At 35.4% G+C, this 12,220-nt stretch overlaps 3 protein-coding genes across 3 annotated transcripts; 1 reads left to right on the top strand and 2 right to left on the bottom strand.

Annotated features, from left to right (window-relative positions):
• The first annotated feature begins 3,958 nt into the window (after positions 1–3,958).
• On the top strand, positions 3,959–5,457 carry LOC106410748 (UDP-glucuronate 4-epimerase 1). Its single transcript, XM_013851342.3, has one exon. It carries the CDS (start codon positions 4,125–4,127, stop codon positions 5,415–5,417), a length of 1,293 nt encoding a protein of 430 aa, XP_013706796.1. The 5' UTR covers positions 3,959–4,124; the 3' UTR covers positions 5,418–5,457.
• Positions 5,458–6,629: 1,172 nt separating this feature from the next.
• LOC125590681 (WAT1-related protein At4g30420-like) lies at positions 6,630–8,257 on the bottom strand. Its single transcript, XM_048764362.1, has 5 exons — positions 8,109–8,257; positions 7,391–7,631; positions 7,143–7,301; positions 6,895–7,046; positions 6,630–6,813 (listed from the first exon to the last, which is right to left on the bottom strand). Exons 1-5 carry the CDS (start codon positions 8,255–8,257, stop codon positions 6,630–6,632), a joined length of 885 nt encoding a protein of 294 aa, XP_048620319.1.
• A 172-nt stretch (positions 8,258–8,429) lies between these two features.
• Positions 8,430–11,726, bottom strand: LOC106408543 (WAT1-related protein At4g30420). Its single transcript, XM_048763247.1, has 7 exons — positions 11,327–11,726; positions 11,163–11,231; positions 10,947–11,063; positions 10,618–10,858; positions 10,364–10,522; positions 10,136–10,287; positions 8,430–10,050 (listed from the first exon to the last, which is right to left on the bottom strand). Exons 1-7 carry the CDS (start codon positions 11,503–11,505, stop codon positions 9,861–9,863), a joined length of 1,107 nt encoding a protein of 368 aa, XP_048619204.1. The 5' UTR covers positions 11,506–11,726; the 3' UTR covers positions 8,430–9,860.
• Between the last annotated feature and the right edge of the window lie 494 nt (positions 11,727–12,220).

Genomic DNA, 12,220 nt, shown 5'->3' with positions numbered 1-12,220 from the left:
GTACTAGAACCTTCATCTTCATCGACCAAACTGTGTAGTTTGTCGGTGACAACATCGGACATTGGATGGATGTAGATCCAAAGTCCTTCGTGCGTGGAGCCCTAGTCACGTCAGCCATCTTGCCGTCGCGATCTCTTGTTCACAAGCAACGGGATCTTAAGCTACAACTTAAGCTTAGATCGAGTCTCCAACCTGAGGCTCTGATACCAATTCAGATCTCTTAGAAACACAAAAAGTTATAAGAACAACTTTTCTTATTAGCTTTAGAAACTACTCAAAACTAAAGCTCTCAATATGTTTCTCTCAGATCATATGGAACACCTCTCCATTAGACCTATATTTATATGAAAGACAATTCCCTTTAACATGTGGGATATGAAAAACACAAACCTAACCTAAATAGAAACTTCATTTTCCTATTTCTAGGTTTCCTTATTGTGTTTATCTTAACATATTAAACATCTAATAATATGTTAAGTTTTCACAAGCTTGGAATTATCCAACAAGATCAGGATCTGGTAACTAAATTAAAAAAGTAAGACTTATTTTCTACTTAAAATGTGAAACAAAAAGTATGTTTTATGTTGTTAGTTTGTCGTAATTAATATCGTGTGTACGAAGTTGGATGAATATATTGTTGTTGTTATGCTTTGTTTTATGTTGTTGTTATGCTTTGTTTGAAACTTTGAGTGTGTCTATTTCCCGACAAGTCTAAACTGTTAGAGCAACTTTACTGGGAGTTTCTTACTCCTAAATTCTTAAAATACATATATATGTATGTATATATTATATAGGCGTATGTAATTGTGGGGTTCTAAGCTTTACGGGAAACCTAACCGAAAGTTTCTAACTCCCAATAAGGTTGCTCTTATATAGTCTCTTAGATTTGGGCCATAGCATGTGCAATCGTAAATTGCAATCTTCTTTCTCCAAGAATTGTTTCGAAAGATTCTAATAAATCAAACCATATGATCACAAAGTTATATATAATAAACATACACCTTAAATAAAACAGAGTTTTATACAATCAACACCGAATATAACAAATCACTGAAAATTATTTTCCTTTAATTTTCTAACATCAAAACTGAAACAAACAAAAAGCAGCCAGAGAATAGCTTCAAATTTCTATATTGCTTCTAGTCGACATGCTGTCATGTGGCGTCGTCACCAAAGATCTATTTCTAGACGAAAAGTCGTGACTTATGCTTATCGAATAATTTTTAGAAAGCTCAGTTAAAGTTCTTTACTTTTCCATACCAAAATCTAGTGTCATCTGCATACCAAACTCTACTCAAATGGTTTTTTTTTTAATGCTAATTTATTATGATATTACAATTATGAGTTTTACTTGCACCTTGTTGAAGATCCTTTGTAAGTATTTCCTCCGTAACCTACATAATTATTTAATAAATCGTTCTCTCATCGTTCTCTCCAGAAATTGAAACTTGAACCTGCTGGTGTATAAATATTAATGAACACTTAGTCAAACTATTAGACTAACGGGGTTCCACTGCTACTCAAATGGTTAAACTCTTGTTTTTTGTAAAATATTAGTGTTCCGTCACTTAGGTAATAGTTTCTAACTTTTACTAATACAAAATTAATCTTTATTTAATCGAGTAAGTGCACCTAATGATAGTATATAATGTGAGCTTTATTTTCATAATTGTGTTTGTATTAGACACATTTACTAAACAAAGTTAACGTGTTCTTGTATAATGCCCAATCTCAAATAAATAAAGTATGTTCAATTTACATGAATCAAGTCGAATAATTATATATCAACATTTTGATATTATATGACACTATAGTTAAAATTCACTTTATTTCTGTATCACTATATGTATCAAAATAATCGACACAAATTCCTAATAAACATGGTGTAATTTTGGCGTCTCCGGGTACATCTTTTCCGCAAAACCTAACCAAATGATATAAGTGTTAAAGGATCCTAGTTTTTTTTTTTTAATAATTATTGTTTACCATGGATTCAAATTTACGTAAGATAAATGAAGCAATGCTGCGTAAAGACAAAGACTCCAACAATGGTTAACTAAACTTGGTCCATTAAAAACGCTTACTCCATTGTTTAAATAAAATAAATATATAATTTCTAATTCAAGCGGGATCTCGCAAATCTTGTATTGCTCAAATACAAACTTAGTCTGGAAACAAAGAATCTTCCCAAATGAACCTAAAACAATGAACTAGCCGGAGACGACATTTCATGTAAAGAAATAAAACATAAATACATAATAACGAAACCCATAATTATCAACTAATTCACGCATTTGTAACGTGTCTTTTCTTTTCCTACCAAAAGAGTATGAACCTATTTTTAGTTTTAAAAAAAAAAAGAGTATGAACCTATTTTCGGAGATAGTCCGATTCCGTTGATGTGTTTGAACTTTGAAATAAATAATCCATTTTTAAAGATGTTCAAAAGATCAAAAGAAGAAGTATAATGATCGAATATAAACATTTTCTTTTTCAAAAAAAAAAAAATATATAAACATTTTCTAACCCACACCGTCAAAATTTAATAAAATCCGTACAACATAATATAATGATCGAATATAAACATTTTCTATTACAAGATATACTGTATGAATCAGTCTTTGACATTGTATAAATAATGTCTTATCTTTTGAAAGTAAAATTAATTCTTTTAAAAATGAAGGAACATTGAAGTAAAGAAGAAATATACCCAAAATAAATAATTTAAAAAAAACACGACCAGAGCACCGTCCAAATTCACCGGATATCACCGGTTGTTCCAGTCTCGAAACAGTAGTCTCTCCCGATTCTTCCGGTAAGAAGGTGGCCCATACCATTCTCTTTTATGGTGAAACCGTGACTTGGGGAAGCGGTAATGTTAGAGAAGGGCACGCAGTTTTTTATTGTGTCATTTTCTCATTGCTTTCCCAAAACAGCCAATGGTGAATGCTGTGGTCTGGTCCGCACGTCCTCTCTCTGCTTTATCTTGTTTGAGAAAAGTAAAATTATTTACTCACACAAATTATTTAGACATTTTGTAATTAAAAGTTGGATAACAAATCTTTTCTGCTGAAATCTGACTCGATGCGGGCCATGACCAGTCGACAAAATCATATAAAGAGCACTAATCAGTAGTACTACGAGATTAATTTGCTAATTGTGTAATTACATATATCAAAATAACTTTTTATTCTGTTCTTTGGCGATCCGGAATTCGAAGGCACACTGTTCTCAATGCATCAACTATTCACATATCACAAGATTTACAACTTAAGGAGTATTAGTTTTTCTAACCATATACGATTTTGATACGTTTATTCAATTGTAACTATTAGTGACTGATTACAGCTTTTTTTTGTTGTTGCCAATATGCGAATTTTGGATTAAAGATAATATATACTTTTATGCACATACCACGCCTTGCAAACCGAACTATGATGTATCAGATGACCCAAAAACAAACTACACACGTTGACCTAAGCATTTGATCTTTTTAAGTTTAGGCAATATTAGTTGTAAGTCGGTCGCACGTTCTGGTTTTCAATATCTTTAAACAATGTTGATTAGGGATTAGATAACATGTGATAATTGTTGAATGAGTGAAACTGATGAGTTATTGGCCAAATTTGCGAATGCTTATATAAAATGAAGAAGTGTTGGAAGGTGCTGTAAATTAAACTGTCTAATTGTACATCTTAAATTTGGATGTAGTAAATCAAAATAACTAATTGTAAATTTAAAATTTAGATGCTGTAAATCAAAATAACTAATTATAAATTTTAATCCGGATGTTGAATTATTTAATTTAATAAAAATAAAACTATTAGGGGTTTTTAGTTATTTACCTGTAAACAAATTAATTAGGAGTTAAGACAGAAGCCAATCTGTCAAACTCAAAATTAACGCGTCTCCTTGTCCCCCTTCGTCTTCTGTATATATACTTCTCCGCGTCTTCCTCTTCTCCTTAGCAGATGCTTTTGGAAAAATAACCAAAAACAAAAAAAATCTGCATCTGTCCTCTCTCTCTCTCTCTCTCTCTCTCTCTCTCTCTCTCTCTTCTAAATTCACCATTTTTATTTTCATTTCCGTAAATTTTCTGGAGAATATTTAGGAAGTTTTAAATCATGCCTTCCATAGAAGATGAGCTCATGTTCCCGTCAACGCCCGGTAAGTTCAAGATCGACCGTTCAAACCGACAGCTAAACCGCTGTTTCGCCTCGACGAGCACCATGTTCCTCTGGGCCCTCTTCCTCATCGCCCTCACCGCTTCCTACCTGAGTTTCCAGAGCTTCGTCGACTCCGGCAGCCGCTACCTCACCGCCTCATGGGGCGGCATCCAGTGGGAGAAACAAGTCCGAACCTCCGCTCAGATCCACCGCTCCGGCGGCATCTCCGTCCTCGTCACCGGCGCGACGGGCTTCGTCGGTAGCCACGTGTCACTCGCGCTTAGAAAACGCGGAGACGGCGTCGTGGGGCTCGACAACTTCAACAACTACTACGACCCTTCGTTGAAACGCGCGAGGATGTCTCTCCTCTCCTCCCGTGGGATCTTCGTCGTGGAAGGAGACCTCAACGACGGTAAGCTCCTGTCCAAGCTCTTCGACGTGGTGGCCTTCACTCACGTGATGCACCTCGCGGCTCAGGCCGGGGTTCGATACGCGCTGGAGAATCCTCAGTCGTATGTTCACAGCAACATCGCCGGGCTAGTCAACCTCCTCGAGACTTGCAAGGCGGCGAATCCTCAGCCGGCGGTGGTATGGGCTTCGTCGAGCTCCGTTTACGGTCTCAACGAGAAGGTGCCTTTCTCGGAATCGGACAGGACAGATCAGCCGGCGAGTCTCTACGCGGCGACGAAGAAAGCCGGTGAGGAAATCACCCACACTTATAACCATATTTACGGTCTTGCCATTACCGGTTTACGATTCTTCACGGTTTACGGTCCGTGGGGTAGACCGGACATGGCTTACTTCTCCTTCACGCGGAATATTCTCCAAGGTAAACCGATCACGATATACCGGGGAAAAAACCGGGTCGATTTGGCCCGGGATTTTACTTTCATCGACGACATAGTCAAAGGATGTTTAGGATCTCTCGACTCCTCGGGTAAAAGTACCGGGTCGGGTGGGAAAAAACGTGGATCCGCACCGTACCGGATCTTCAATTTAGGGAACACGTCACCGGTTACGGTTCCCATCTTGGTGGATATATTGGAGAAGCATCTCAAGGTGAAGGCGAAGAGGAACTTCGTGGAGATGCCTGGAAACGGCGACGTTCCGTTCACGCACGCTAATATTAGCTCCGCCCGGAGAGAGTTCGGGTATAAACCGACAACCGATTTGGAAACCGGGTTGAAAAAGTTCGTTAGATGGTATCTTTCTTATTACGGGTACAATACCAAAGCCAAGCTTGTACAATAACGGTGAAAATTTGTTTTAAACGAATTTATTTATTTTTACACTCGGTTGTTGTTTATTGAGTAAATTAGCTCAATATCCAAAAAGAAGTGAGATACCATAGAGTTGTGGGAAAATGGTGATGATGGGGGGAAAAAAATTGGGGGGAAATAGGGTATAGAGTGCAAATAGGGTATATGTTGAGTGTAGGGAATACAAATTCTCTTGTTTATTTTGGGGAAGAGATGTTTATGATTAGGATAATAGAGGAAAATCTAAATATTCTTTGCTCTTAAGGCAAGCAAAGCAAAAAAAGGACAGCGAATAAATCTATTTTCTTAATTATATTTGATCTTACTTCTTAGCAAATCATTTCCTGCCAAAAAAAGTGTTGATTACGGGATTTACGGTATATAAATAAAATCGTTGATATTCTGGGGGAAAATAAATAAAACAAAACAAAATTGGAGTATCGGACAGCTGGGAGGCTGTGACAGCAGATAAAGTGGGCTTTTAGTGGTGTGTTGGGTCCATGAGACTTGTGTATAAAGGTGAAAGAAGACCTGAGCTGTACGGTAACCGTTGGATTCGATGGGGAATTTAATTTTTTCAGTCGTAATCTTACTGATGGTCCAGCTGTGAAGTACTCATGTCACGTTATCTTATCTGCCGACACTAAGGAGTACAATAAACCATATTCATCATTTCACTGTGTGTGTCTGAAAGGAGTAGCAAAGAAAAGCCTTGTATGCGGGGGTAGGAAGTAGTTTTGATTTTTTGTTCTAAAGTCTGTTAAAATTTAGCATTTTAAGTATATATATATTTTTCCACCAAAAAAAAAGTATATATATATATATATATATTTCAGGAACGAGACGCAAATTTCTTCAACACAAATCTTTGTGTTTTTTTTTGGGTTCAATCAAACGTGTTATACTTGGACAATGGATATATATTGTGGGTCATTGGGTGCAAAGAAGTACCTAGTTTAAGAATGATTAGAAATAAAAATTGATGAATATATAAGTATTTGATCAAAACGATATAAATTCTTTGATAAACTACGGTGATAGTTTGCTATTATTGAAGCTAGACTTGGAGTCTTGGACTACGTATTCATACATCAGTTTACATTTATTAGAGCAAACATATATCAGAGTTTGAGAAATTGAAGAAGAAATAAATCTTGAATTAGTTTAATTGTTGCTGTATTTGGATTTATTCTGTTGGTTCCTATTAGGACAGAAGTGGATTCTTCAGATCCCCGTTACAGTTTACTGTGTTTGGAGAATCTTCGATCTGAATTTTCACTCCTGAGTTATTCGTAATGTCTCTCTGTTCTTGATTTATCATGACATCTTCGGCTTTACCCCAGAGCACAATGTAAAGTCCCATGATCACACATATTCCTCCGATTAAGCTAAGGAAAAGATAGAAAAATGATGTTTAATTAATTATGGATTGTATGTATTAATCTTATATTAAGGAAATATTACTTTACCTTCCGGTGAACATCTCTTCTCTAAGGATCAGAGAAGCCAAGATTGTGACAATGACTGTACAGAGAGGGTTAAACATTGCAGAGAACAAAGGGCCTCTCTTAGATATAACCCAAGCTTGGACCGTAAAAGCAAGCGCTGACGATACAACTCCCTAACAATCATATTTCAATATTAGGCTTTATGTTAATATTTTGATTATTCAATTTCTAAAAAGAGAAAAGAAAATATAAATCTTATATGTGCATACAGCGTAGAGACAAGTCGCTAACTCTGAGTAAGAATGGATAATCCAAGCGTTTGGGTCTTTATCAAAGAAGAAAGTGACGACTGCACATTGTATCGTGCCGAATAAACACATCCACGCTGATAAAGAGAGGTGGTCTGGGTAATAAGCAGAGACTGGGACCTAGGGTATGTTGTAGCAAAATTACTTTCTGTGTAAAGCAAGAAACGTTACCAAAAGACTAACAGTCTTTGCTGTTCAATAAAGTTTACCTGAAATGTTAGCCATAAAGAATAGCAAACAGTGCTAGCGAACACACACAAACAACCAATGAGCCACATGTTCTGGTCCGTAAGATCTCCTAGTAACGAATTTTCTAACGGTAAAGTAGATTCCGAGTTAAGAATCTTTGGTCCACGAAGCAAAGTCATGGAGATTGCTCCTACTACACATAGAACCGCCCCTGATATCTTTGCTAAGCCTCTAATATTCCGGATATTGACTGTCTCGTATCTAAAGATCAGCAATAATTTGTTACACATGAATCTTGTTTTCCCAAATTTTCATATAAAGAGAGGTGTATAAATGTTATTTATGTATGTACCCGGCGAGATATGAGATTAAGAAGGTTAGTGCAGGAATGATGTTACACATGGCACTTCCCGTCGACGATGAAGCTAAGTAAATACCTTCACAATACAGATTTTGATTCATTGTAATGCTGACAACAAAAAACAAGGAAAAATAGTCTAAGATTCATCAACTTAGAGGTCTTACTACAAAAGCACAAACAAGTCTTTTATATATACTAATACACATATACACTCTTACCCTAGAAGCGAGGCCATGAATATTAAAGAAAAGCTCTTTAGATCCATATAAGATATCTTTGATCTTCTCTCACAGACACACACACACACACGAATTAGCAAGAGCTAGGTACAAATTAATATCCATATATGTAGAGAGAGAGGGATATGACTTAATTACCTTGAGAAGTAGAGAAATGGGAAGATGAAAATGGTTGCAAAGACTTGCCTGTATAGGATAAAAACCCGAGGGCTTGTTCCATTAACCAAAGTAACTCTTGCAGAAAGAGTCACTACTGCGTAACACAGTTGCAACAATATCATCGCCATTACCGGCTTGTACTCCTCTACATTCCCCATCTCTCTCTCTCTCTCTCTCTCTCTCTCTCTCTCTCTCTCTCTCTCTCTCTCTCTCTCTCTCTCTCTCTCCTCTCTCTCTCTCTCTCTCTCTCTCTCTCTCTCTCTCTCTCTCTCTCTCTCTCTTCGTTATATGTTTATGTTGTGAACAGTAGTATATTTTAGAAACTAATATGTTTTTTGCCAGTTTCATTCTTTATCCTCTTGTTAGAAACGATGACATATTTTATATATCCATTATCGTCGACGAAGGAGTCCATGAGTTATCACTATCTTTTTGTGAATTATATTTTTGTTTGATCAATTGTTAAAGTCGTGCAAAATGCAGGCACTTATTTAGTACTGTCTAAGAATAATATCTGCTTCTACGAATCTAAATATGAACTAAGATTACATTTAAATACAATTGTTATCGTCGCAGATATCTGGCCGTCCTTTCGATTATTTAGAAGATCAAATGAAGTATTATTCTTCCCAACCTCATCTTGTTAAATTTTGTGAATCAACTGAAGAACGACATTAATATGAATTCAGTTATACCTATTACCTTATATAGCTCTGAATTTGTGTTTCTCCTAATTAACTTGAAACAAAAATGTGTAAAGTTACTAATCTAATTTGGTATAGAGGATTTTGAATTTCTACCTGATCTTAAAGTCAAATACATTGTTTAATTGCAATAAGATTATGTTTAGGAAATACAAATTCAAAACTTATATAATGATTACGTGTATTACCAACGACTTCTCTATATTTAGTCTGCTTCTTAAAAATATGCAATATCATCGAATTTCAAACATATATTTGATGACATGTTTAGATGTTTCTCAATGATAAAAACTATATTCCCTATGTTTCGAATTAGATGTTTTAAAAATCCCATAAACCAAAACAGTTAAATATTTAATCTAATTTTTATTAACTATCAAATTATATAATATTTATTATTTTAATTAATATAATTAGAGGCAAGTAGATAAAGAGTTACAAGACTAACTAATTTATTTTATAACACTTTTATCTAAATAGCAATAAATAATTTAAATGGAGAGTCTATTATATATGCAAAAAACTATAGCAACTCAACAAACAAGATCAAATTAAATAACACAAAGGATCGAGACTGATAATATTTCAATCAGTTTAATACTAACCAGGAGCCCAAAATAAACTGCGTCCCTATTTTTCAACGCAGGATGTTCTAAGTTGGCACCATTATTATTATGGCATCTTCTAACGTTTCTATCAGCTGGCACCATTTTACTCATTATATTTTTTCCAAGGCTAAATTAAACTTAGATCTTAGTACAAGAGATCTGATCTTCTTAACATGACTGACAGCTCTTCTACAAGTGGTCTTGGGATAGTGCTCACGAGTTAGTCCAATGCTTATCGTTAGGACGAGATGGACCACACTAAAGTTTGTTATTATTGAAGCTAGACTTAGATTATTTATTCATAACTACATTTACGTTTATTACAACAAATATATTTCAAAATTTAAGAAACAGAAGAAGCAAGAGATCTTGAATTCGTTTAACTGTTGTTGTGTTTGGATTTCTGCTGTTGATTTGTGTTAGGATAGAAGGGGTTTCTTCAGATCTTTGTTACACTTTTCAGTGTCTGAAGAATCCTCGATTTGAATCTTCACTTCTGAGTTCTTACTATTGTCTATCTGTTCTTGAATTATCATGACATCAACATCTTTTGCTTTACCCCAGAGCACCATGTAAAGTCCCATGATCACAAATAATCCTCCGATTAAACTAAGAAAAAGGAATCAAACAGATATAATAAATATAATGTTTATGAATTGCAGCAATATTATATTAAGGAAAGTTTAAATTTTACCCTCCGGTGTACATCTCTTCTTTAAGGAACATAGAAGCCAAGATTGTGACAATGACTGTAGCGAGAGGGCTAAACATTGCTGAGAACAAAGGGCCTCTTTGAGATATTACCCAAGCTTGGACCGTAGTAGAAAGCGCTGACGTCACAACTCCCTAACAATCATATTTTAAAAATTAGGGTTTATGTCTGCTTAAAAAAAAAAAAATTCAACTGTCATTTATTGCATACAGCGTAGAGACACGTCGCTAACTCGGAGTAAGAATGGAGAATCCAAGCGTTTGGGTCTTTCTCGAGAAAGAAAGTGATGATTGCACATTGTATCGTGCTGAATAAACACAGCCACGCTGATAAAGAGAGGTGGTCTGGGTAATAGGCAGAGATTGGAACCTAGGGTATTGTTGTAACAAAGTTTAGCTTTCTTGTAAAGCAAGAAACGTTACAAAAAAAAGAAGTAATTATCGTTCATGTTTAATGAAGTTTACCTGAACAATGAGCGAAAAAGACCAGCAAAGAGTGCTAACGAACACCAATAAACAACCAAGCAGCCATAAGTTCTGGTCCTTAATATCTCCCAGTAACGATTTCGCTATCGGTAAAGAAAATTCCGAGTTGAGAATCTTTGGTCCACGAATCAGAGCCATGGAGACGGCTCCTACTACACATATGACCGTCCCTAATATCTTCGCTAAGCCTCTGATATTCCGGAAATTCACCTTTTCATATCTGAGGATCAGCAGTAATTGGTTACACCTGAATTTTCCCAATATTTGCATATAAAGAGAGATGCATAAATGTAATATTATGTATATACCCGGCGAGAAATGAGACTACGAAGGTGAATGCAGGGATCATGTTACACATGGCACTTCCCATTGACGATGAAGCTAAGTAAATACCTTCAAAATACAGATTTTGATACAGGGTAATGCTGCAACAACAACAAGGAAAAATAGTCCAAGATTCATCAACTTAGAGGTCTAAAGAAATAAAGCACAAACAAATCTGTTATGTGTACGTATACACTTACCCTATAAGCGAGGCCATGAATATTAAAGAAAAGCTTCTTCGATCCAAATTAGATATCTTCGATCTTCCCCTACAATAACACACACATATATATAGGAATTAGCAAGAACTAGTCACAAATTTATATACATATATTCACAGAGAGGGATATATGACTTTAAGTACCTTGAGAAGAGGATAAATGGGAAGATGAAAATGGTTGCAAAGGCTTGCCTATATAGGATAAAAACCCGAGGGCTTAGTCCATTAACCAAAGTAGTTTCTGAGGTAAGAGTCACTCCTGCATAACACAGTTGCAGCCCCAACATGGCTATCACCGGCTTGTACTCCTCTACATTCCCCATCTTCTATCCTTCTCTCTTTCTATCTTGCGCTCTATTTCTTTCTCTCGCTCTCCCCTCTTTATATGTTTACGTTATTAATAGTAGCTAGTAGTGTATAGTAATATTATTTTTGCCAAAGGCAACCCCAGCTAGCTAACAATTGTGTAACATTTACAAACCTTTCTCATATTTATATGGACATGTTTGGTAAAAAAGAAACTTTTTGCTAGTTTGATTTTTTGATTCTCCTGCTAAAAACAAGGTTTTATTTTTATATATTCATTACTGTAGACGAATGAGTCACTTTTTAAAAGTATATCTTTGCTAATTTCGTGTCAAATGCAGCCACTTATTTCTGCTTCGCACGGATATAGAATGTGAACTAAGATAACGTATGAATACAATCTTTTTTTGGGTGTATTGTATGTAAATACAATCTTTATAGTCGCAAATACCTGCTTCCAACTGGCCGTTCAATTATTTAGAAGATAAATAAATAATTATTCTGCTCAACCTTCGTGAATTTACTGAAACACGACATTAATATCTGTTCAATTTGACCTACGACCTCATGTATTTATGTTTCTCCTAAATAAATTGACGCAAAAAAAATGTAAAGTTTTTTTTGGTAAACAAAGATATGTAAAGTTTAACCGGTACGGAGGATGAATTTCAACCTGATCTTAAATTCGAATACATTGCTTGATTGCTATAAATGTTTAGGACAGAAAGGAAT

Source organism: Brassica napus, chromosome C7 (assembly GCF_020379485.1).
Source record: "Brassica napus cultivar Da-Ae chromosome C7, Da-Ae, whole genome shotgun sequence".
Taxonomy (NCBI): domain Eukaryota; kingdom Viridiplantae; phylum Streptophyta; class Magnoliopsida; order Brassicales; family Brassicaceae; genus Brassica; species Brassica napus.
Note: the sequence above shows the minus strand (reverse complement) of the source record. Positions and strands in the feature narration are given on the sequence as shown.